General features: G+C 43.0%; 1 protein-coding gene across 6 annotated transcripts in view; it reads right to left on the bottom strand.

Moving 5' to 3' along the window:
* Positions 1 to 16,775: 16,775 nt before the first annotated feature.
* The window catches only part of SFMBT2 (Scm like with four mbt domains 2), a 106,867-nt gene continuing 96,341 nt past the window's right edge, over positions 16,776 to 27,301 (bottom strand). For all 6 annotated transcript variants that reach the window (XM_021530941.2, XM_021530939.3, XM_021530940.3 and 3 more), the window contains 3 exons: positions 25,915 to 26,163; positions 24,981 to 25,109; positions 16,776 to 22,990 (listed from right to left, as the gene is read on the bottom strand). In XM_021530941.2, coding sequence (XP_021386616.1) covers positions 22,850 to 22,990; positions 24,981 to 25,109; positions 25,915 to 26,163 — 519 coding nt within the window. In that variant the 3' untranslated portion in view covers positions 16,776 to 22,849. The remainder of the gene's footprint in view (positions 22,991 to 24,980; positions 25,110 to 25,914; positions 26,164 to 27,301) is intronic.

Here is a 27,301-nt window from a genome sequence, read left to right as displayed (position 1 = left end):
TTTATCCTCATTGCTTCTTCCTTCCACACTTTGTCTCCAGCTCTTCTCTATTGATGCTGTGTTGCTTGGGCCCTGGTGTCATGTTTCCTTCTGAAAACATAAATTGTTCCTCACTAAAATCTTTAACAAGATAATGAGACAGGTAGGGAAGGACCTTTTAGATGAGTTTGGTTGCATCCCAAATTGATTGAATTGATCTATCACCTCCACCTGTGTAAGGGTGAAGTGAGTAAAAGAGGTTGAGAAATGCATTCTGTGGGTTATCTTAGGTCACAAGACACTCTGATTAGGCTTGTATAACTTGGATAACATTAGTGCAATTACTCTGATCTGCACAATCACATTGGATGAGCTGATGCTTACCAGCAAAAAAATTAGTCACATGGATTTATTCAAGCTGTGGTCATAATAAACACTACCACGTGATAACATATATATATATATAAAATCCCATAACCTCAGCAAGATGATTTGGGATGGGCTGCAGGTGCCTACAGAAGAAATAGGTTGGAATTATCTTTTTCCTACATGTCACTTGGCAGAGTACCTGTGGCTCTACTGAGGAGCTCTTAAAGCCACCCTAAATATCATGAGCCCATGAAGTTTTCTGGTAAGAAAAAGAACATCTTTGAGTGGCATGACATTACAGGTTGGGCTATGATATATTTACCTACGTCCTACCCTGGGTGATCCTTAAGGCCCCTTCCAAACCTGTGCAACCTATGATTCTACTTTTACCAGAAGAGCATGGGATTTAAACAACAGATCTGGGGTTTTGTCTTACTATTCCTCCTTGAAAATGGCACTTCCAGGAATTCCTGAAATCCTGTCTGGATTCATTTCCACTGAAAAGACAATAATGGAGGTTTCTTTGTCTGGACTGGTCGCCTATCCTCTTTTCTGAGTGGAGGCAAGGAGATTTTGTGCACACCTCATTTCCTGCTAAACTGACCATCCAAAACAGTTCATGTCTGAGGAGTGTTTGATTCCTTCCATGATCTGTAAGAGCAGGTGCCATTTCATCTCTACATTCATGTTCTATTTCATCTCTACATTCATGTTCTATTTCATCTCTACATTCATGTTCTATTTCAGTGCATGGCAGCGCTGCAGTATAATCCTTTTAGTAAAATCCTTTCAGTACAACACTTTTCTAGCACAATCAGGTGAACAGAGCAGATTTACCAACTCCAAACAACCTTTTCTCAAACCAATCTTTCCCTTCTGCAAGGCTTGCTCATGCCCTGGGGCCTCCAGCCAAGGTTCTCCTTTTTTTTGCTTCCTAAGGGGTTGCTAAAGTAACTTTTGCAGTCAAAATCATGCTTTGTGTTTTCCTTCCCAGTGTTTGCATGGATGTAATCAATTTGTAAGAAGGTAATCATGCTGCTTTGCTTCTTTTCCTAAGCCTGCAGTAGATAAAAGTATTAACACTGCGATAACAATCTTGGAGCCGCTTCTAATCCAGTATTAACTCTCCCACTGACCTGTTAGCTGTATTATTCATTGTTTTCAAAGGAGGATATTGAAGCCCAAATTACCATTGCTTTGCCTAAATCTGGCCACACATCACTGAGAAAACCATGAGATGGGTGTGGGAAGTTGGTCACAGGATGAGAAGAATGGTGGGATGAGCACAAAGGAAGAAATCCTCACACACAGGGACACAAACAACCAACCCAATAAACCCAATCCCAAGATCACACATCAGAGGTCCATTTTTAAATGACCTCAGAAGTGGTAGATAGGAAAACCTGGTAGAGCTATCCTGAACCCAGATTACCCCATCTAAAATGTTGTCCCTCTGTATTCATTCAGATGTAAAGCCAGAAAACAAAACAAAACAAAACAAAACCAAAAAAACCCCAAACAAACAAAAAAACCTTTCTATTTACAAAGAATAGCTTTTGTAAACACACTTTTCCAGTGATGGCTATTTTATTGTCTGACTGATGCACTGTGGGGAGCACAATTCTAAGTTTTCCTGTAGGCTACATTTTTTATTTTACAGCCAGATGTCACAATAAAATTATATAAGAAGAAACGATACAAGTAAGATGCCAAATTGAGAAAAAATAATCAGCTCAGGGAGGAGAAAAACACATTTCGGTCTTCAAAACATCAGCAGAAACTCTTATAGTTCCATTATAAAAATAGATTACATTCTTAATGTAAAGGTCTGATATGTTCAGTAATATTATATTGTCCTGCATAGAGTTATTTGGTGGAAAAGCTCTATTATAAATATTCTCTTGCTAAATCTTTTCCACTGTACCTTATAAATACATAAAATCTATTTTCAACTCAGTTTTGGTTACCACTTTGTTGCATTTTGAGGAAAAGTACCATAAGAGTTGATCATTCTCCATCATATTTGAGGGGTGATTTTTATGTGTTTACCACATATTTTGATAAAGGGGGCCCCAGAGGCAGCTGAATTACTGAAATTCTGCTGAAGTCAGAGCATTAAGAAGGTGCAGTGTTTTACGCTTAGTATGTGATATTTATATTGCTTAAGATATTTAAATTGCTTAAGGTGGGTTTTTTTGTAATTCAGCTGTGAGGTGGAAGACCAGGATTCAATTTCCTTGACCTGCAGGAATCTGTAATCACATTCATCATTTTTAATGGAAAGCCTGAGGTGTAACACAAGGAGGAGTGTTGCCCTCTCTTCTTGGAGACATACAATGCATCTTGAAATCTGTTCAAGGGAAGCAAAAATAAAAATCATGTAGGTTGCTAAGTTAGGGATTTCTTTTCTGGAGCCCTAGGCCACCATGAAAAGCAGGTTTGATGCTTTTTTTTTGTGCAATATTTATATGCCTCTACCTGATTGTAGAAAAACCTGTGAGAGGGAACTACTGGAGAAGGGAGTGTTCCTTGTCCTCAGGAGTCCCTGCCCTCTAGGCCACATCTCCTGCCCCCCTCCAGTGCATAGTTTGAACATATTGTACAAAGCAGAAAGAATCAGACCACAGAGTTAGAGAATTGTTTGGGTTGGAAGGGACCTTTAAGGCTAGTCCAACCACACAATGCATAAATTCACCAATCATTTATGGTGCTGGGTGAATGGTTGGACTCAATGCCCACAAAGGTTTTTCCAAACCTAATGACTCTATGATTTACATGCTCCCAGGCAGAGAGATGTAGTGAGCAACACCTGAGACTCTGGAGTCTCCAAAAACTGAGCTGTTCCCTTCCTCAGTGGATAAAAATCACCTTAGTCTATTCTCCTATTGTCACAAATTATCAAAATATAAATGAACCACTTTGAATGAAACTTCTCTGCTAATTCATAGGAATGTTGTGTTAGGTGTCCCCCAGTCCTCTTTTTATTTTTTTTAATTCATATGAAAAAGAAGTTCATTATTTCCATCTTCAGTCAAGTTGAACTGGATGTTTGCATTATCTTTAATTCTGAGGGTGGACAAGGTTTCAGCCCCCAGAGTTTTTCATTTTGCACAGCCAACAGGATCAAGCACATGGTGTGAGTTTATAAACCAAAGCAGTGCCACGGCAAGTTCTACATGAAAACCTGTTCTGAGAGAGCAAGAACACATTCCACTCAATAAAAAAATAATAAAGTGTCAGGTAGGAAATAAATATTGAAATGCATTTCCCACCAGGGAAATCTCTTTGCAGTAACTAATTTAGATGGAGAATAAAACAAAAAGGCCCCATATCTCAACCTTGGCAATAACCTGTCACCAAGCACCACTCACCTCTTGTCTCTGCTCAGACCTGATGCCTGCATGGGAAGAAAAGGCGACAACTGCTTTGCTGTCTGCCTTTATAAATCAAATCAAATTGTATAAATCATGAATGAAAGGAGTTTTGCAAAATAATAACAGTGCATTAAGGTCCCTTGGACATTCTTGAGCAGCAAGGACAAGGTTTTTTCCTCGCAGTGCTGTCAGTAATTATGTGAGATACCACAGGTGAAGGGATTGCTTTGGAATTCCATCAAGAAATGGAACTGCTTCCATGGTGAAGGCAAAGCCTTTCGGTTGCTCCTGGTGGTTTTCTTGTTTAAACTTCTCTGGAGATTAAAACTGAGGCTGGGTGAACCATGCAGAAGGGATGGCAAGGTGTTAACCTGCTGGGTTCCTGCGGTGGCTGGAGACTGTGACAAGATGAGTGATGTTTGACTTCCCTGGGAGCAGCAGCAACGAAGCGACAACCAGGACCCACACAGAACGTCCCTGCCTGCTGGCCCCTGTGTCCTTATCCATCTTGGCTTCACCCTGTGCTCCCTTTCAGGGACCAACTCCCCACCGTGTCCCTGACTCTTCCCTGCACCACCTCTCGTGGTGGCTTTGTGGGTCTGGCTGACACATCTGTAGGGTTGCACATATCCTGGGGGTGCATTCCCCACCTGGGATGGGCTGGCATTGAAACCATACCCTGGAAAACCAGATGTCACCCCTCTGTGATCACAGGGAAGGTCACAGCTCTCTTTATTTTGTCTCTATTGCCCTGGAAGGAAAAATGTGGTGAGCAGCACAGTGCCTTCACAGCAAATGGAAGGAAAGCACAAACAGAAAAAAGAAAAAGTATGAGGAAGAAAAAGCCACCAAGGATCACTGCTCCTGCCTGCAAAAAGCCCACTCTGGAACATAATTCCTTCATCCCTGATGACCTGGAGTAAACAATCAAGGCCTTGTCGCAGTCCTTCCCCGATGTCACCTGTCAGTGTGCAGAATCCAGAAGATTAGAGTGACCCTTTCCTAAAGGCTTAAAAGGGAATTTTCCACCAATTAAACACCAATATCTACCCTCCCAGGTGCTTTGTACCCTCTGGATAGGCTCTTTCTCCATCAGGCCTCTTGGATAACCTCTCCCAAGTCCTTCAGTGCCTGTTTCTCTTTGCTGTGCTCCACAAGTCAGTCCAAGCACAAGGCTGCTGCTCTCACAGAGACCTCTAGGATTTGGATTGTGCCCACCTGGGATGCCTGATATAATCCCCATGGGGCTGATGGAGGACAGAAAGGAGAAGTCCATTTCTCGGGCAGCACTGGTAGTGACTGGCACATGCTTGCACACTTGAATATTCTGTTTTCTGTATTTTCCTTCAAATATTAATAGGGATGTTCATATACCCATAAATATTAATATATTCATACGTTAATAAAATATCAATATGCTTATAAAATAGCTTCTCGCTGATGATGCATGCCTGAGTTTCCACAGACAAAGAGCAAATCTCATCCATCCAATATGAGATAACGTATATTTCTACAGCCTGAAAAACAACCTCAAAAAATTAGGGTGCTCTGCAAATGAAGGAAAACAATTTTACTGCACAGGTAACATCAGTCCAGAAATGTCCATGACTGCAGGTGGAAACACCTACACAGGAAGCTGTTACAGATATGCTCTTGGCTACCATGGGAAAGAGGGAATTGTAACCAGAGCATTATTGATCTCACTGATTTTAAACATCTGAACCAGTGCAGGACAAATCATTCTATTGGAAATGTTGCACCTCTCCAGCAATTTTTTTAAAAGTCCAAATATCTCCATCAAGAAAGAAATGTCCTGTCCATTCCTGAATTCCCAGTGGTAATGCATAGCAAGAACTGCTCTCGCAACCCTCACCTACACCTGGAGTGAGAGATTTCTTCATCTCATGCTCATTTTGCTCTGGCATCTCATCAATATCTCCTCATAAGTCCCAGGGATAAGGAAACTTGTTTTCCTGCTACAACTGTAAAGCATGATGTAATTTTATGTGAATGATGCATTAAAATAAACAACTGTGTGTTCCTGTGTCTAAGGGTCTCAAGCCCAGAAAATAAATTGCCCATCTCACTTTACAGCTTTACCACTGGCACCTTGAAGAAGTGGCTCATTAACGAGTGAAGGAGGATGCAGAAGGGGGGAAATCCAATTTCTAGCTTGCAGTATTTTGCTAAAAACGTTGATAACAATTTCTACTATTAGTCTCTGTCAGAAATGCCAGAGTCATTACTGAGCTGGTGTGGCCAGAGGGCACCCTGCATCACAGCTCACTGTGGAGTCTGAATAAACATTACCAAGCACTGAAAACCGCCTGTGCTGGAAAGTTTTCAAGTCATTAGAGGAGCACTCCTCTCTGTTGGTAGCAAGTAGTTGAGCTGAAAGGAAATCTCACCTTCTGCTTTCCATTTCTGAGGTAAATCAGCGTGGTTTTGTTGTTGTCCCAGCCTGCCTCTGTGCAGGTGGGGCTGACCGAGGCACACCTGAGGGTCTGAGCCAGGCAGCAAATTCCATCCACACAGGGTCCCCTCTGAGCACATCCACTTTGGGGTGGGAATTCAACAAGTTTCTCCATCAGGAGGTCAGGACTTGGATGTGAAGACAGAAGGGTGGCATGCACTGGGCTCTCAATCCACATCAAAAATCTTGCTGCCCCAAAACACAAGCTGTAAGCTGTGAGTGGCTGCTGTGCCTCCATCAGGACCATGCACCTAAGAGGAGCAGGAAAACATCTTTGAAGGTGTTCCCAGTATTTCAGACAAATCACGGAATATCCTGAGTGGGAATGGACCCACAAGGATCCTCATGCCATCTACTGGCCCTGCACAGACACCCCAACAATCCCACTACATGCCTTTTTCTTCCTTCTGTGTGGTTTAAAATCCTGGAGCTCACATTCTCACATTGCCTAGGGATTTCTATAGGCGCTGGGTACTGAAGGGACACTGTGAATCTGGGTTTAGATTTTCCTGAGCACAAAAGTACCCATCAGCTGCAGCATCCAAGAGGCTTGAGATCTACTGTCTTTACTGCTGACTCTCCTCTATGTAAGTGAAGCAATGATTCACCTTTTGGACATACTGCAAGGATTAGTTAATGTTTGGGGAAGCGTTTTAATGATATGAAGTGTGGTAAAAATGCTAAGTATTATTATTGTTCCACTTTGTCTTCCACTTAAATATAAAGAGGGATTGTACAGCTACTTCCCAAGTGTCTCCCAAGGGTGTTTCTAAAGCAATTATGTTGGCTGACACTTTCAAGCCTCAGAAAATGGAAACGATTCAGAGGCTGACCAATCAGCCCCTTTACCAGCAGATGAATCTAACGACTTCAAAGCTATTCATTAAGCAGTCCTATGAATTGATTACATAAATTAGCATGCTGCTGACAAGGCAGGGAAGGGAGGAGAAGACGGCAGAGGAGGCCGACATAACACATCCCTCATCTGGCAAAGACAGTGGTTATTAGGGGCCCAGAGCTAATGAAAGAGACAGATCCATTAGGCACGTGTCGCTGGAGGGGATTGATTGCTCCCCCTGAAAAAGGGCTGCTCTTCTTGCTACTGGAGGATTATATTTGTTCTGGCTTGTTGATCCAGGGACAACCATCACATCTAACAAAAAAACCCCGTAGTTTGTAAAGAGAGAGAAAGGAGATGATAAACTTGCATCAAAACCATTATTGAAATCTTCTAAGCCCAAGCACTGCAAGGCAAGTTGGTTTAGTTGTTAAAAGGGAAGACGTTTGAGGAGGATTTCCTGTCTGAAGCACCTGTATTTGGGAGAATTACAGTCAGAACTACTGGAAACAGGAAGTTTTTCATGGAAACTGTGAATGGAAAAATCTGACTGGTGCAGAACCCTGCCTTCAAAGAAAACCACTTGTCCAGGCCTAGCACAATGCAAAGTCCACTGCATGGTGCCCTAAGTTCAGTAAGTCTGGACCTAAGGTGGGTCAGCCATGGGCTGTCAACGTCATCTCTCCAGGCAAAGCAAGCATCACTTCAGAGAGTGACTGCCTCCCAAGAAAAGTGGAGAGGGATTGAATAAAACAGTCTGATTTCCATGTTTTATCCAATTTCTACATTCAGGACTCTCTGGACAGTCCTGCCAGTATCTCCCTGTTTAGTTTAGCCCAGATCATGCCTGTGTAACTCTAGCTATAGACATATCCTTGTCTTTTTTTTGTGGTGAGAAGTAGGTTTTTCATCCAGAGCTGCTTCTGGCTCTGCTTTAGGGGAAGATGAGTTGAGTCATGATTTGAGTAATCTCTAATTAGAAAGATACAAGTGTGTTGTTCAGCCCTCCACACCTTCAAGTATATGCTTAAATTAAGCACACGTTGAAGAGCTCTTCTGAATCAGGAGCCTGAGCGAGCTCAGCCTGCATTTTCTGAAATGTATCTGAAAATTGCTGTAATCCATTATTCCAAATGCAGCTCGTGCAATGAAACCAAACAAAAGCTCCTGGAAAAAGAAACTCTTAAGCAAAACTCATGTTCTGCAGATTCTCCTTGATGAGTTTGATGCTGTTGCTTGCCTGCAGGAACCAACACCTTGTCATTTGGTGACTGATGTCTGTTAAAATATTTTGTTCTCTTCAAAGAAGGAATTGATCTTCTTTAAAGAAGGAATTACTCCGCAGTGTCATTACCAAAGAGGCAGGAATCCTGGATGTGACATCCATTCAGATTTCTTCCAAACTTGCAGGAAAATGTTGTGATTTAAAAAGGAAACCAGCTGCAAGCTGGAGAGCAAACCTCCCCACAGTTCTGGATGGCTTGCTGGTTTCTGCTGGAGGAACCCCTGGGTTTGATGGATCACCAAGAAAATCCATTGTGGCAACTGAACGCTGATGGCAGCTGCACCAATTTAGAACAACTGACTTCTCGTGTTGCAGTAAAGAATTCAGCAAGATCAGGAACTACCAGAGCATCATTAAATCTGGATATTTAATGGAGCAGCTTTGTGCAACAATTGAACTTCAGAGAGGATATTTCTGCCCTTCACCATTGAAGTAATTTGGCAGATTTGTTATTAACCAAGGAAAAAAAACAACAACTGGGATAGAATATTTTGCTAAGTCGAGCTACCTCGGGGTTACACAGAGCCTGCTGCATTATGCAGTTGTTCCTTTGCATATTTCATTGGCTCTGGGGAAATATTAAAATTTGTGATTTCCATATTGCCAGATTATCGTACACTCTCCAGTGATTGTTCTCTCTATTTTTTATAATCTGTCAATTTTCACACTATTTAAAAAGACAATTTGACTGCCTTAATGCCAGAAAAATCTCACAGGGTATTTTCTTTCTTTTTCTTTCCTCAGCCAAGGAAAGGTTATTTTTAGGACTAGAAACCTTTCATTACCATTCATTGAGCACCTTGCCTTGCCATTGCAGATAAACACTGAGCTTAACAGTTTTTAGCCCTGAAAAAAAAAAAAAAATTAAAATTTTGAATCTGCTTCCAGGAAGTTTTTGGTAAATATCATGTCACTGTGGAGTGCCACATTAATAGAGAGTGTGAAATACAAGTGTGAAGTCTACGATATATCTATACCCTGTGCTTTTATATGTCATAATATTTAGTTATCCACAGCTAAGGAACTCACAAGATTCTTGAAGTGCAGTAAGCAACACTTTGCACATTTTACAGACAAGGAGATGGAAAAAAAATACGTGAAATAGATGCAGTGGCTGGCAGGAGGTGAGGCAGCTCCTCAAGTGCAGCTCCTGGTATTGATTTGCCATCTTCCTGTCCCATGAACAGCCCAGAGCCTCCAGATTTGACTAAAATAAGAAAGAATAAGGCTGGATGAGGTAAAAATCTTGATCAGAGGAGATGCAAAGCTTGTCAACAGACAGACACTTTTTGCACAATAATTAATTTTGGGAATGAAAAGTGAATTTTTCAGCTGCTCTTTGAATCTCAGTGTAAATATTTTCTCCAGGTGAATTGCCCTTAAATTTATTTGCACAAGAACCTGCTTTTGGGAGACAGAACAGCAGAAGTGGGTGTCCTGAAGACCTGTTTGGGGGGGTTCTCCCCCATCCCTGGAAGTGTTCAAGGACAGGTTGGATGGGCTTTGGAACAACCTGGGGAAGTGGAAGGTCCATGGTAGGGGGGTGGAATGAGGGGATCTCTAATGTCTCTTCCAACTCAAACCATTCAGTGATTCTATGAAAGTAATAGCAAAATATGCATCAAATTGTGGAAGAAATTGAACTCTTCCCAGTGATGTGCCCCTCTGGCACGGCTGAAAACACATGGCAGGGGCAGAAGCTCTGAGCATCCTTCTAAGCACAGCTCAGTGGAAAACTCACCTCTTCCTGCTATGGAGGAAAAAAGTTCTAGGGCAGAGAGTAACACACCCACCCAAGCTCTTTCAAGGTTTCATTAGTTCCTAATGGAAACTTTGCAGATGGAGTAGGCAGCAATTAACAATTAACAGCAATTAACAATTATTCCTCCAACTTGCTTCCTGCTGAAAAAGGGAGACAATTACAGTCTCTTATGCTGTCCTTGTTCTTGTCCCTATCTACCTTGGGAATTGCATTATCAGGGAATCATCTTATTTAGCAAAGTACCTGTTTTGGCTTGTGGTAAATAGTTGCTCCCTTAGGGACAGCTTTTTAGAAGTGCCTGAAGATACAGCTGAGTACTCCCTTTTCAGGTTTTTGGGAGAGGAAGAGGAATATCTCATTTCAAAATCATAAAGATTTTTTTTTTTAACAGAGCAAAAATATAGTGAGCCAAGTTTCTATCTAAGTGAAAAGTGTGGATAATTGTAAGACACAATTCTCCTGCTCTGCATGTGGTGTGAAGAAGTGCCTGCCCTTGTCCTTAGGACTGTGGCAGCTCCTGATCCTGATTCCAGTGTAAATCCATGTGCAACTGAAAAAGATGATGCTTGCCTTCTTTCCCTCCCAAGTGCTTCTTCCTCCCCACACCAAAACACTGATTGAAAAGCTTGTAGATAGATTGGGAGAATGAGCCTGCTGACAGCTTTAAAATTAATGGCTTAATCTTTAACCAGATGGATTTCCCAACTGCCAAAATAATAAAATGAGATGAATCTTTAACCAGATGAATTTCCCAAATGCCAAAATTGATATAAGCATGAGGGAGAAAGGAGAGGATGGGACCACTCAGTGAAGCAGGAATTGCTCCCTCCAAAGCCACAGAGTAACCCTGGCTTGTGGGTTAAGAGCATTAAATTCCTCCTTCTTTACTTTCAGCCACAAACCTGTATTTAGGTAGTTGTGACAAGTAGAAAAAGCACAGAAGTCCAAACTAACTTTTTCCTCTCCTGTAACTTCTTCACTCCCCTCTGCCCAGAAACTATCAACCTGTTTCCATCCAGGACAGGCTGACTGAGGAAGAGATATTGTGGGATAACACTGCGTGACTCACTAATACTAATCTGGGAATGCAAGAAATCCCTTGTAATTAATCATTTTGAAACAGGCCATTAATACTCCAAAGTCTGTAATTTATACAACTTCTGTCAGATTTGTTATCCAGACCAGAGGATAAAAGATAGGGGTTGCAAGGATCTGAGGAGGAAGCAGCCCACAAATCTTCACTGCAAGCTCAGCAGTGAGAAAAGCAGCATTAAACTGCTCATCCATCTTAGAGGAGCTGCCTGGACCAGGGTGGTTATCACCCCACGTAGCCCTTCAGAGACAGAAACAACAAAGGGAGTGTGGATCTTGCTTCTCCCAGAAAGGATAATGGAAGTCTCCATGTCTGGAAGTATTTCAGTGTCTATGAATGCACCTGGTACAGCCAGGGAAGCTGCACAGGCAGAAATCCAGGCAGGGCATGAATGAGTTGACACAAAATAAACATTTACCACTACCTGAGAGACCTCAAAATGCCACTTCTGCTGCTCTAAGAGGGTGTGACTGTTCCTTGGATTTGCCATCCCATTCATGTCTTGGATACCCTGGGGTATCACAATTTTCAGCTTTGGCTGGACTCAGGTGAGAAACTCTCTGCCCAGGCACCTGAAAATTAAATAACACTTATAATTATTGCCCTGCTCTGCATTAGTGGCTCAGCCCTCAGGTATCCTTATCAGCCCAGAATTCCCTGTTTTCAGCTCATAAAAGACAAACCTGTTCTGACTCCTCTCTGGAGTCAGAAGGGGTGAGATTTCTCCAGAAAATGCACAATGCTGGATCCTCCAACCTTTTTCTCTACAGTCCCATCAGCCAGGCTTGTCTGCTCTTTTCTGCTCCTGGCCACATCTTAAAACCAGGGTGGTCACAGAATCACAGAATGGTTTGGGTTGGAAGGGACCTTAAAGATCATCCAGCTCCAACTCTCTCCCACCATGGGCAGGGACACCTCCCACAGGTGTCATCACTTGGTGAAATATCTGAAAGAGGCACTACTGAGCTGCAGGCTGAGATGTCAACTCTCTAAATTAAGATTTCCACCAGTATTTAATCTGCATTGTAAAGTGGTGTCTAGGAAACATCTTATGACCATTTTTTTCCAGCTTTGTAGATTTTCTGAAATGTCACCAAATTCCAAAATTTAAAGTCTCTTTCTGTGCACTTGTAAAAATTACCCAAATATCCACTCAGTTATCTGAACCAAACCTGTCCTCACATGCCTGTCAATAATACTAATAAAAAATTAATCTAATGCTTTTTTTTTGCTTCACGTCTCTAATGTCCTATTAGCAAAAAAAAAAAAAAAAAAAAAAAAAAAAAAAAAAAAAAAAAAGATTTGTCTGAAATAAGTTATAATTGAGAATGTCTTTTCCTATTCTACATGAAGGAGCTCATCTTCAAAGCAATCTGCACAAATCCCATTAACAGCAATAACAGAATTTGTGCAAGTAACTCCCCAAACACCACTTTGAACATTAAGCCCTTTACTTAATTCAATATCAGATAAAAACCACGATCTAAGGCAATGCAAAGACTGGATATTCTGGTTCGTGTTTCACAATGGACTGGAGACTCTCACACACAGAGACACATCCAGACACATTGATGCCACAGCTTAACAACTTGAAATGAAAACAGAAAAGCTGCTTCTTATTAAAGGAAGTAAATTGAAAAAAAAAAAAAAAAAGAAAAAAATTTAAAAAAAGAAAAATAAAGAAAAAAAAGAAAAAGGCTCCCAGCATCAACCTCAAATAGCAACTTCATTCCCAGAAGAGAAATAAGAGAGAGAACCTTCTTTGACTGGTTTTCTTTTCCTCCTCCACCTCTTTTCCTCCTCCACCCCCTCCACAATCTTCTCCTCCTCCACCTCATTCTTAACAAATATTTGGGCATGGACTGGTTCTTTTCTATCCTGTCCTCCCACACACAAATGTGGTGTACTCCCATAAAAATTCAGATTTCACTGAGAAATGCCATGACCAAGGTACCAGCCAGCCACCCTCTTAGGGGACACTGTGTTCTCAAGAACTTGAAGAAGAGGGAAGGTTATACATTGACTTTTTATACGTGCTAGAGACTCTGGATCAGAGAGAAGGAGGAAAGAGATTCCAAATTTTTCACTGCAACACTGCATGATGTGCAGGATCATCCTGGCCTGCCTCAGTGGTTCATGTGATAAAAGAAGACAGCAGGACTTCCCCAGTGAAAAAGGATGTATGAATTTATTCCAAGTTCTTGGTTGAAGATATTCTCATTAATGTATGTATCACTTGTAATAATAGAGGTTAAAAATGAAGTCACCAGCAGTTGTAGATACTGAGCAAGCACAAAACTAAATGAGGTTTTTCCCCTCAATGAGATGATATTTCAGGACTTTAATCCAGGCTTAAGTAGATCCTCAGAGGCAGAGAAGTCATCAGATGGTCCAGGTTCCTGTTCTTCTCTCCTTTTGTGCTTCTATTGTCTTTGTGAGAGAGCACAAAAACAAGGTGTCAAAGCCTGGCACTCAGGGGCAGGGCACTGAGTGGCTGTGCTGGAGACCCCCTGTGCTCAATCCCTCCTTGGCCAGGAAAAGTCCTGCTGTGGAGGCTCTGAATAGAAAACTGCACTGGTAAAATCAGTTTAGGTCAATCATACATCCAGGAGCTCAGCAGAGCTTGCAGTCTTCCTGTGCAAACCTAAAGTTTCACAGTTTGGATGTTTGAGGTCCTTCCAGCTATGAACAACAGTGAATTTCAGAGGAATGTTTGCATTTCAGTGTGGTGATCTCCCCCAGCATACTCTTCCCTAGAGACAAGTGTGATCTCACCTTAAACCAGTGGGAACATGGTCCCTGATTTCTGCAAGGTCCCCAGCTCTGAGTGACACGTCCATGAAAGTGATAATAACACTTTCTTCCCCTAAACAGGTCCCTTTCTTTGCTGGCTGTCATCACAGGAGGCTGCTGATTCCCTCAGTAGGGAATAATTTCCTTTTTCCCTTCCCTTCCCTTCCCTTCCCTTCCCTTCCCTTCCCTTCCCTTCCCTTCCCTTCCCTTCCCTTCCCTTCCCTTCCCTTCCCTTCCCTTCCCTTCCCTTCCCTTCCCTTCCCTTCCCTTCCCTTCCCTTCCCTTCCCTTCCCTTCCTCCCTTGAAATCTAATCCAACTTAACAATGAATTTTCTGTTTTTACTTTTATTAACTGCTACATTGATCACCAGTCAGACTGAGCTTTTCAAAATGAAACGACCATTCCATGGCAACATCAGCTCTGTGCTTTTGCCTGGGAATATCAGACTTCATCATCCAAATGCCATCACTGGTTTTTTTTTTTTGTTTTTACATGCTGTGGAAAGTGCTGGGGAAAGGTTTCTTGCTGGAGGTCTTACTTTGACACCCATCTGAAGGTCAGGTTAAACAAATGCCAAATAGGAACAAGATTTGTCTAATTGGTCCTGCCTTGCAGAGGGAAATAGTCAACCTGACACCTCAAAGTGTCCTGCAGCAGTATTTTTTTTTTCTGGTTTTAAGATTTGATGACATATTAGAGAAGACAGCATAATTACAACTTCAGCTGAGATGTAGTTATAAAATCAACTTACTGTAATTGAGTACAGACACTACAGCAAGAGGTGTATCAGTCTTAAGTAAATATTGTAGCAGTAGAGGGACTTGGAGAATCATTAAATTTCACAGAAAGGCATGAATCTTGAAATTAAAAAAGCAATAAAACTGCTATCAACAGCAGCAGTAACAGCAACAACATGGTTATTAAAAACAATAATTATTTGCCTTGAAAGCCTGTCTAGAAAGCTTGGGAGTGAAATATAACTACCTGCTTCTTTTGTTCATTCTGTATGCAGGAAAGAAAATGGTGTTTCCTCAGAGATCTGAAAATATAACTTTTGTTTTGTAGGTGTTTTTGTTGCAGGGATGGTTGACTACATGTTGGTGTCTTACATAACTGCTTGATTGTGTCACCAAATCGGATCAAGTATCAACAAATCTTTCACAAATGAAAAAACACTAAAAATGGTCTTCAAAACCTTGGTCTGTGATATCAGAAGCAAGTTGGTTGGCAGGTATTTTTCCCCTCGGAAATGATATATGGCAACCCCATATTGCAGGTGTTGATCATTAATTTTGAGGAACTCACTTGGAATATCTTGCCAGGGTTTGACTAAAATCGCTTCATATTCTTCAAAAATTAGCTCTTTGCAGAGCTCTGAGTCTTGCCTGAGCTGGGGCAGAAATTTAAAAACCGGTGTCTGACCTTTGCACTACTTTTAAATGACTATGTAATGAGTTAGGGGAAGATACATGGATTTATTTTCACCTCTGGATCCTGAAGAATATCATAAACCATTCAAGTTTTTGCTCTTTTGGTTTTATGTCACCATCAGATTCACCTCAGAATTATTTCCTTTCACAAATCCTTCCCATTCTCTAGTTCACCTTCAGTGAGCTCTTCTGTGGTCCAGCAGGTCCTGTCCACACCCAGCAGTGCCCACTGCTCTGGTGCTTTATTCCCAAGGCTGGCTGGACAGGTCACAACACTGACCACTTGCACTTTTGTCCCACCCACATCCTGGGCTTTAGCAGTGTCATAAGGAGTCAGACCACAGGATTATCATCCCAAGACATTGTAAAATAACAATTTTTCAATGGTTTGATTATTTTTTAAGTCACTCTACTCCCAGCTGCTTGCCCATAGTTGTGTTTTTGCCTGATGGACAATAGCCAGTCTTGATGAAATTGGAAAAACAATGGAACATAGAAGGAGAAATTTTGTTTTTGCTGTATCCACAAGAAGCATTTAAATAGGATTGATGGGGCAAAACCAAAGAGAGTCATCCAAACTCTTGTTAGCCAATTCTGTGCACTCCTTGCTCACTTTCTCCCATGCACACATCAACAGAATAATGTTGGGTTGTGCACCACCCTGCTTTCACTGAGACAGAGGGGACAGGTGATGACCCCAGTGGCAAATGCTTGGTAGCCAAGCCAGCCCAACAGAGACTAGAGCAGGATTCAGGATGTCAGTGAGAGGTCTGAAAAGTGACAGGACTTGCAAAGCTGGAATTTCAGCTCAGCACAGCCTGTAAGTGCAGGGAAAACATCACACGAGGCAGATAAAACACCCAAGGTTTTGTCTGGCAAAGCAGGTGTGTCTGAAGCTCACCCTTTGGAATTTATTTTTTCCCCACTGTAGAACACCTTCCCCCATCTCCAACAGCTGCTGTGCACCTGGAGAAATTTTATTTTCTGACTCCCTACTCCATGTGCTGCTGTAGCTCTCGTCCTGCCACCATCAGCACCACACCCTCCTTTGCCTGTTGCTGAGTTATTTTCATTCCTGTCTTTCACCCTGCTCCATCACTTTCTTAAAATGTCCCTGGATGCTGTTGTGTCTCCTCACCACCCACCACCTTTCTTGTTTCATGTCCTGCTTCTGGGAAGAACTTCAAGATGCATAAACCCAAACTATTCAGCTTCTATGGAGTGCTGAGCCAGGGAAGTTGTGTTGTACCTCTGGAAGTCTGGGGGCTCAATGAAAGCAAAACTGTTTCCAGGCAGCTTGGACATACAGATGCATCAAAGCCCTGTCAAACAAAAATTAAAAAAAAAAAAAAAAAAAAAAAACCAGCCTGGAAAGATATATGACTTATTGTTACTTTATTAACAACGTGGCTTACAACTGTTTCAAGTAAAAAGGGATTTCATTCTGAATAAAAATTAAAATATAACTCTGAATATAGATTTTCACTTATTTACATGGAAACATATATACAGAATAGAATCTTACAGCAAACTGACAACATGCCCTTCGCCCTGGGAACTTCAAAAAGTAAAAACACCAGCATTGATTGATTTATATGTATATATATATACACATACATATACACGCACATATATATATACATATATATATACACACATATGTATCAACACACCAAAGGGATTATGTACACAAACTTGGAGTCAAAACCTTCAGTACAAACTGGAATGCAGAACAATTCAAAGTTTTCCAACATGCACCACCACGAATGGAGTGTAACTGCTGGCTGTGGAGCCAATTCCTGCTGCTCCAGGAGAGACAGTTCAAGTGCTTGCCTTGTGCTACACAAGGCACATGAGAAGACTCAACTCCCCTCCAAGACTGCATTTGAGATTTCACCTCCCTTGGAATACACAGGACACCCCTGCCTGTGCATGTGAAAGTGTCATGGTACTATTCCCCAGCTGAGCGTTTTCCAAAAAGCAAGTCCCTGAAGGCGAAGGCTGCTGGAACAACTTGGCACATCCTGACCAAGTTTGGCAGAACAGGGACTGGGAAATGGAATGCACACTTTACAATGTATAAATTGTGGACATTCATATGTCCATAATCTCCAGGGAGGCCGGAGCAACGAGAAGCTGGAGGGGTGCCCTGGGAATGAGCATTCTCATCCTGTCACATCACAACACAGAGCAGAGTGTTCTGGATATCCACAACCTAAACTCAGGGCACTGTCACCTTTTCCTGGGGGAGAGAGCTCAAGTTTTAGCCTGATGTTTCCTGTGGAGGTCTGGAAGGTGCAAGAGGAGAGTATTCAGCCCCCAAACTCCACAAGACACACAGGAGTTGGGTACAATGAAGAAAGATTGATTTTCCCTCCTATCCAACCAATGAGCCTAGGGATAGCTGAGTCAGACTTCTCTATCTGGGAAAACAAAATTAGAACCTTTCAGCATTGTAGCTCTTAAGTCTATTGCCAGCTTTTTTCCCTCCTCTCACCTGGCCCCTGCTGGGACTCAAAAACCATCTCTGCTGTGAAAAAGAAAAGCTTTCAGGGATGGTGCTCACAGACCCAGCTGTGCTTCTGTTCTGAGAGGTCACTCTCCACAAAGGCAACTCGAGTCCAGAACTCCAGGCTTCCTCCTCTTGAAACCCTCTCTCCCCTCTCCCACATCCTTGGCAGTGATCAAGACTTACCTTTTTCACTGCAAAAATTAACAAAATAGACTAAAACAAGAGAAAGGCCACAAGTATTTGTAACTATGACCTAGGTTTGTGCAGTTCATGTGTCTTCTCCAAGAAAATTCCTGTCTGTGGCACCAAATCACTGCAAAACCACTCTTATTCTGCAGGACAGTTGACATTTAAAGCACTGCTGGGCTATAAAATTCTCATCTTTGATGACTGGCTCATATTCTGTATGCAGCCATTAACACCACTTACACTTCTTGCTGGAGTATTGTACCAAAGAATAAATGAGACCATTAAAGGCTTCTGCTCCTTTATAGGGAGTTCATGAGCACCTAAGGACACAAGCCCTCTCTTGTGAAGTCTGACAGACTGCAGCTGCATTTCTGCCTGCTAAGAGAAGGAGGCATTTAAATTTTCTGTTAATTAAGTGCAGGCTTCTATGTGAGAGAAAATGGTGAAGGATTGGTCCCACAGCCTCACGTCATGAGGGCCCTAACACTAACCTCAGTTATTTTTGGATCAAATCCTGAGTAAGATTCCTTTAGTTCTGCGTCAGCTGATGTGATAAAGAATATTATTGAGGGGAAAATATACATGCAACCAGATTTTGTAAGAATTTTTACATAAATATACTGTATAAAACATCTCCAAAACACCCAGGATTGTGGGTGAAGGAGTATTTATTGAGTGTATCCAAGTTAACAAGTGTACGGTCACAAGAAAAAAAAAAACAAATCTAATATTCAAGATGTTGCAGATTACAGAAAATATTTCCTGGAGTAAGGAGTCAGCTTTGCAATCCCAAGCAATGGAAAATACAGCGTGACATATCTTAGCATCAAAATGGAGCCCTTGGGACTGTATTTATCCACGCATAATAAAGCTGGTTTTAATGGTGTTCAGTGCAGCATGTTGTTCTCTTTTGGCACTTGAATTTGGAAAGGAGAGGAACACTCCGAGTTCATTGCTCTCCAGATGCACTGCACCAGAAAAGCACAGAGTATTTCAAGTGCCCTGATTGTACAGAGCCTCTGAAACACTGAGATGGCACAGCAGCTCTGCCAAATTCGATTTTGTGCCCTGAAAAGACCAAGGAAGGCTTTAAGGTGCCTCAATGTTGATGATGGCAGCCCAATATTGCCTGGTTTGCCTTCAAAAGGCTGAGATGGGGACACCACACAACTGGGACTGCAACAGGCTGAAGGTTAAAGCCAAGGAATGCTGACTTTGCAGTCTAAGGCAAATTAGCTGTTTGCCCAGAGTAAAATAAAGGAGTTTAGGTGCCCCACTGAGAACCTTTTTAAATCCCAGCAGGCATCCAAATATGCCTGTCAGGATGGGTCAGGCCATCCATCTACTGAGTACTTCACTAAGGGCAGGGTGTGCCTGGATTTTGGTGTTTTCTGAGGGCACACAGCATTTTTAGGAGGTTTCTGCACCCTGCAGGACCAAACTATCAAGGGTTATGGAATATGGATAACACAAAAGAGCTGTAAACCCTGAAATCCTCCTAGAGCTGAGAAGCCTTCGTGCTCTGAGAGGTAGGAAAAGCAAGGGTTTAGTCGTGCTGGCAGCTGTGTTTGGGAGCTGAAAAAGGAAGAAAAGCCCTGAAATCAAAGATCATTTTTCTTGAAGAGCATCCATGACAGCAGGAGGAAGGCAGGACAACCAACCCGGAAATCATGGACATTCCTTAAGTTAATGATTTAATCCAATTTCAGAGATGGATGCGTAGGCTCTGAAAAGTGGGAATTGGCTGATTCTGTAAAGGAAAGGGTTGTGGAGGGAGCAGGGACCTGCCCATGGATTTGTTCAGCCTGAGTGCAAGCTCCAAAGAAGCCAGTGCAGGTAAAGATAAGCAGGCTCCATACACTCTTCAGCCCCCTGTTTTTGTTCCAAGAATTCCCATCTTGGGTCCTGTGCCTGGAGAGAGCCCAGTAACACCTGCACAGCAAAGTGTCTGTGTCAGTACTCCGAAGGTCAGCATCCAACAGCCCAGAAAGAACAGCAGAGCTGCCCCCCAGCCCTTGGCAGTGGCCTGGGGTAACCATGAGCTCAGAACTTCACAGCAGTGACTTTTTGCAGCTGGTGACACAACAAGCTTCAGGCCTGGATGCCAAATTCAGAACGGGGCGGGAGATGTGGCTTTGCCACTGTCCTCAGTGCATCTGCGGAACTGCAGCAGCTCTGAATTTAACTTACAATCAACCAGGTCTGGAACAAAAAATCCCACAAAACTTACAGTGGTTTGCACTTCTACACTGCAAATTTAAGTGGCATTTTACTCCAGCAAGATTGGATTTCCATCATCTCCTTTGAAGTACTTTACTCCAAAGCTTTACTGACGTTCCAGAATTGAAATGAAATCCAGGCAAAAGTAATTAGTTCCTTCTGATCTCTGTTCAATCTGAGCATACTGTACAGTTAAACTCCACACCACTCATTCTCCACTTGTGTAAGAAATGGCCCAAGAAGTTCAGCTCCAGCTTTTCTGGAAAGCAACCAATGCAACAGACAACAATACCCAATCCTGTATCCCTTCCCATCCTGCAGACTAAAAACAAACAGCAAAACATTTAGCATTTACCACCCAAGGTAATTTTAGCATAAAGATTTCAGGTTATCAACTTCTCTGAGAGGACAGAAAGTGATAAATGAGGCAACACTGAAGAACAATAAAGTGAAAGACAAATAGTGAGCAAAGAGAAATCTGCAGAAATAAAAGAGCCGGCGCAAGATAAAATTGAAACTTTTTTTTGTTTTTTAATAGTTCGAGTTTCGAGTATGATTTAACTTCCCTGAACAGCCATAAAGATTCTCATGTTTTTAGCTCAATGCTTCCTCCATTCCGTGACTGGTCAGCACTAGAGCTAGTTTCTCTTAGAGTCTGTGTGTGTCTGCTCCCCAGTCATGCCTCCACAAGGAATTAGCTGCCATAGGAATATCTACAGTTACAAGGCTGATGCAGACAAAAAATGACATTTTTGCAGTGTATCCCAGAAGGCATGAAATGTCTCTGACAAATCCCAGAGGCCAGAAACTCCAAGAACATCAGAGCAGCAGAAGAAGCTGGATTTGATGAGTGAAGGATCAGTGCTGGGATGCTGTTTAGCAAACAGCCTTTCTGCTTCTCTTCCTTGGAATGTCCTCATGCGCCAGTTCTCCTGACAGAATCGTCCCAGGAGCTGTCTCCTGCTGACAGATGTAACACCAGGACTGGGCTGAAGTGAGGAGGAGCTGGGAGAAGCAGCCTCCCTGATTTTCTCAGTTGTTCTCTCACTTTGCTGGGCACAATCCTTCTGTATTCAGAGACAAAACACTGAAACACTTTCAGGGGACCCTGAGAGGGATCCAAAGTAGTTAACAAATCAGTTGCTGACACATTTCACTGCCACTGTCAGCAGGAAATCCAGTCTAAACCCCAGTTTTTTTAATATCTGCGCCACTACAGAACCCTGTTTCTGCATTTCTGAAGAACAAAACCCCAGCATTTGATGCAGAGGCAACTAATACTGCCTTGAACCCATTAAAACTTGAAGAAAATATTCAGAACAGCAACAGCTGAGAACAGATCCAGGCCTGCTTATCTCCCATGTAAAAACATTTCTGATGAAATCTCAGCATCTGGTCCAGCCTGCAGCAGTTGCACCAATCCCATTCCTCAGTGACAAATCAGGAAACTTGCTGAAAGGCAAGCTAGGAATTCCCATGCATGGCAGAGTCAATGCTTCTTGCCTAAAACACCCTCTGGGCAAGATCTGGATGTATTCCAGGGTATTTATATCTGAAGGTCCTCTCTCTTCTCCAAAGAATTTAAGAAGGAAACCAACGAAGAAGAATGCAGCAGCTGCAGCCTGGTGTTGGTCAGTAGGTTCTTCTGAGCACAGGGGGTCAACAGGAGTCTCTGGTGCCAGTCTGCTGTCACCATATGGCTCAAAGACAGGCCTTTAAATTGACTTAGATTTAAGAGTTAAGATTTTGACTATGAAAGCCTTCATGTTCCTGTAAAGAATGGAGAATTCTACAGATCCCATCACTGGGATATTCAGCTGATTGTGCAGAGCCAGCATGGCTCAGGATGTGCTGCTGCCCCACCAGGTCTTGTGTCACCCCTGTCAGTCCACTGCAATTTTGTCTAATGTTACAGAGACCATGGGTTGAGTCCCCTTTCAATATCCAGTCAGGAATAATCATTATGTGTCTGGTGTAACACTTTTTCCTTTTGTAAAACCAGAAAGGCAGAAGGAAAAACAAAGGCCCATTGACCAGCAAGATCAAACTTGCAGTTAAACTCCAGGTAATTCTACAAATGATGACTTGCATTTCAATATGAAAGAAGAGTGCCAGAGCTGTCTAAAAGAAAGGTTCATGTCCAGAAATTGTCCTAGACAAACCACGACCACCTGGAAACGTCTGACCCTTCTCCTTGGGAATGTGTCTGCCACTGGTAGGTTTGGTTTGGTGACAAACCACCTGAGCCTTGCTGGCCTTGCACCACTGGGCAATGGGTTGGAGAGGCTCATGAGGAGAGATGCCAGCAGTCTTTCCATGTGCTTTATAAGTACAGAAAAGTTAGTTCCATTTGTAGCTCATTTCTTTTTGTCTTTGTTTTTCTTCCCCCTATGGATTGCTCCCAGTGCTTTCAATTCCAATTGTTCTCAGAAAAGAAAAAGGGTATGGGGGAAGAAAACCCCTTGAACAAGCTGAAGTGGTAAAAAAGACAGGGAACAAGGAGGGGGACAGGAAGGAATGCAGAAGTGCAGTCAGTTGGCATATTGTGCATAGAAAGCAACTTTTACTCTCTCGATCTGGTGGCACAGTTTGATGGCTGGACCCAGCTTCAGCTCCATGCACTCCTGCACCGTGGGCAGTGTCAGCAACAGGAGGGCCTGGCCATCAATGTCCTGGGGAAAGAAACACAGGGAAAATGGTTTTGCTTCTGGACTCTGAAGGGCAGAACGAATAAGCACGTTTGGAGCAACAAGAAGGGCAGCTTGCCCTAAAAATTAAGTTATTTTATCCTCTGCTTTTTTCTCCCACTTTGACACTGCCCGTATCTCCTTTCCCTGAGATACGACATGATTTTTCAGAAGTTGTCAAGTGTCTCTTCATGGGTTCTCACCTTAACCCCCAGCTTGGAAAAAGCCTCCCAGCTGCTGAAATGAGGGATCACCTAAAGAATCTCTGCAGAATCCACAGAGATCTGATCAGCCCATTTCATGCCTGAGGAACTGCAACAAGGGGTAGGCTGCAGAGAGACACCAGGAGACACAGGAGGGAGCTGAATGGAGAAACCAATGCTGGTCCCACTGCCAAGTCAGACCCTTTCCCTATCTACTCTGACCCACAATTTTCTCAGCACAGGTTTATGTCTGCCTTGCTCCATGCCCTGTACCCAGGTACACACAAGACCTGTCTTGTTCCACTGCTGAATGACCAAGAGAGGAGCCTGGACCACCAAAAGCTCTTGCCATCTCTAATATCCCACAATCCCAGAATGGTGTAGGCTGGAAAGAACCTCTGCAGGTCATATCTTTCCTTCTAGAATAACTATGCATGAAACTCCATGAACCAGAACCCTGTGTGAGCAATTTCATTGGGAACCTCTGTTAGCTTTATGATCCTCTTCTTGGCAAAGAGCTCAAGTTATCTTTATTCTTTAACAGACTGAGATGATCAGGCCACAAAACTTCTTTTTAGCCTTTAGGGAGCATCAGAGTCTATGCACAACAACTCACAGCCAATATAAACTGCCCAGGAAGCCCTGGTTAGGCAGCACTGAACACGAGGAGGATTTAGACACCTGAAGTGCTGCTTTGATCAGGACTGCCCACAGCTCAGGTCCATCCTCCACTGAAGGTTGATGGCATGGAGCACTGCACCAGGGCTTCACAAGGAAAACTCCAGTCATCAGTGTTTGATTCAAGCCACTGTAAAAATCTCTGGCAAAGGAGAGACAGGGTTGGCTTCCAAGCCCTGGCACTGCTCCAGGCTGGTTAACAAAGGTTGGAGCTCGCTGTGACACAGCAACTGCAGCATCCTGCTCTGAGGAGTTTCACTCTCTCCAACTCACACTCCAACCTTCTCCCAGCCACAGCAGCTGGAGTCATCCATGGTGAAGAACCAGTTCAATGAGCAGCTGGCCACACCACTGACCAATTAACCACACTTGCTTCTTCCTACCTACAGCTCGTTAGTGCTGCCCTTTACCCTTAGCAGTGGCTGAGACTCATTTGCCAAGGAATGGCTCTTTCCACATAAACTGTACACACTCACACAGGCTTGAGATGAAGAACACTGGCTTCTGCTCCTGCAAACCTATCTGCTTAATGGGGAGAAGACTGGCATCTCCTAAATTTAGGTCATCCAAGGCCTGACTGGCAGATCTTCAGAGGAACGTAGTTAGGAATTAGGTGTCTACACACGTTGGACAGCTAGGTGTTAATAGCAAAATTTGGACAGTCAGTTTGGGCTTCAAGCAACACTTTTCTGCTTCCCAGGCCAGTATTTTAGAACAGGATGGAACCCATATGGCCTGGAGAAAGCCTGGTATGTACCAGGTAACCATTATCTGTTTTTACAATGAGGTTCCTACCTATGGGATATCAGTATGACACCATGGAATTGGCAGGAAAGGATTAAACCTCCTGCTTTCCACAAGGGTTTTTCACAAGGCTCTTGAGTTTCTGGACTCTGAGGATCTGGCAAGGCTCTGACTCAAGTTTCTAAGCATTTTCATGCCTTGCCAAAATTGGTGTTATAACTTGGACTGATGGACCTGAAGTCTGGTCATAGTCTCTGTCAAAGCCCCAAGCCCAGCCAGCATGGTGGGATGTCCTGTAACATGAACAGGCACCACAGACACAAAGGGACAAGTGACAAAAGGACTTCTACCTGCTCCTGAAATATTTTGGCAAGGGGTGCACAGTCGGTGAGTTTAATAAACCTCACGACATCAGTCACAGTCCACTCCAGTGGGTTACTGTCCAGGACGAGCTTCTCCTCCTCTTCTTGCTTAACTTCCTGTGAGGAAAAAAAATAACAAAGAAAGCTTTTCATAAAGCAAACTACTGAGTTATTAAAAAAATACGGATATTGATCTAGTACCGATATCCAACTGTGACGGACAAAAACTCTCTAACAGTTTAAAGTTAGAAAGTGTATGTTTATTCAATGCCGGGACAGCTCCCAAATCCACACCGCAGCTTCCAGGTGATTACAGAGTCTTTTTATCCATACAAGTATTGAATACAAAAAAAACAAATACATTTTCATAATTTTGGTACATCCCATTACTCACTTTGTATGCTAATCACTCAAAAAGTTATTAAGCATGCGTAGTTTGTCCCTTGAAATGGGTCGGTGTCCCTTTCATGGGGAGGGGTCCCAAAATGAGGAAGTAAATGAAGTTTTTTCCTCCTTCTGACCTTTCTACCTTTTCAATGCAAATATGACAAATGAACTCTTGGTAGAACTCCCATTCCATGTCTTCAATTGGTTTCAGAACAGAGGAGCCCCACAATTGTCTTATGTTCCTAAAAACTATTTGTCAGTTTCTATATTCTTCATTATTAACATAGCTAACTAAACATTGTGCTGATGAGCAATCAATTATTAGTTAACTACTAACTCTTAACTTCATCAAGGTCTGCTCATTTATTTTAATTAGCCCTAGTAAGGCTTAAAATCTTAGCTCCTCTAAAATCTCTAAATTCCTTAAAGGTTGCGTTTCACTACTCCTGTGAAGAGGCAGGGATGCCCTGCACAGAGCAGGGAAGTTTGGCACTCATTTCGGGAGGGATGGTGCCATGAGGTGGGTCACGCTCACCTCCTTGGGTGGCGGGTCCTTCTCCGCCTCGCCGCAGGCGTGGGGCTGGGGCCGGCGGCTCCGCCGCGCTCTCTCGGCGGCCGGGGGCCGGTCCGGCTCGGCGCCGCTCCGCAGGGTGACGGCTCTGCGGGGCCGGGCAGACGGCACCTCGGCCGAGGACGTGTCCGTCTGGTCATCGCGCAGCTCCGAGCTCGTCTCCTCGCTGCCCGTCTCGTCCTCCATCGCGTCCGCCTCGTCCTCCTCGCTCTCCTGCGCGCACAAACAGCACCCAGGAGATGGGTGCAGCGGCAAACCCAAAGGCACCGCGTCAGCTCCATCCCCATGGCCGTGCTGGTCCAGGGTTACATTTATTTTAACTGCATTACCTCGTTCTCATTACAGCGCTAAGTCAATTAGCCCTCGATTTGTTACAAAACGCATGAGGGAAAAAAAAACAAACGTGGCAGGAAATGCTTGTTCTCCTCCCAACTAAAGTTCAGCAGCAATAACTCGTCTGGCATGAAATGTTCCTCTCTTGGGCTGGTATCTCAAAACTCGTGGCGCTGCGGATGCTTAGGAGGAGGAATGGAAAATACTAATAGGATAAAATGAAATTCAGATTGACTGAGATGATTCAGATTGAGTGAGATAAAATCAGAAACAGGCTTGACTTTAAACTTTCACATTGCTTCAAACTGGTTTGGGTGTTATTGCTCCAAAAAAAAGGGAAATTTTAGTGTGCTTTGAAAATGTCTAGATGTTCAAGACTGCATTCTTTTAGTGGCATTGTTGCAAAAGGACATAGGATTTCACCCAGATTTCCCTGCTTTCAGCCCAACACTGAACTGCTGGAGGTGAAGCCCGAAGTTCCATTTGAAGTATTATACCAGATTCTTGCTATTTCTGTCACACAGGGCTTAAGGGCACTCACCAACTGATAGAAACTGTGCATTTTGTACTATATATATATATATATATATATATATATATATATGTAACTTGCCCAAATGGCTTTGACAGCTTATCACTGATCCAAGTGTGAGCAGGCACCCAAAGCCATATGGTCAGGTCTTGAGTGAAAGAGCAATTTAGACAAAGATAGTTGTATTGGCTGAAAGGCTGAAAAACTTGGCTAATGGTTGATTTAGGTTTAACGTAAATTTAAGTTTCTTTGAAGCAGGTATAATCTAAGGAAATGAAGCAGAACTACACCTAAATGAGGACCAAGCCATGAAGATGCAGGCAATCAACTGAAAGCTGAATAAAATAACCTACTCTAGCTGAAGTAGAGGGAATTTAAGTAAACCAATTTTATTTCACATTGCACAAAGCAGCAATCACTAGCACTCAGCTGAGGAAGTGAAACCACACATGAGCTCTGTTATTGCCACCATGGGAAAAGCCCCCA

This window comes from Lonchura striata, chromosome 5, assembly GCF_046129695.1.
Source record: "Lonchura striata isolate bLonStr1 chromosome 5, bLonStr1.mat, whole genome shotgun sequence".
Taxonomy (NCBI): Eukaryota; Metazoa; Chordata; class Aves; order Passeriformes; family Estrildidae; genus Lonchura; species Lonchura striata.
The sequence above is the reverse complement of the archived record's forward strand: the minus strand, read 5'-3'. Positions and strand labels throughout refer to the sequence as shown.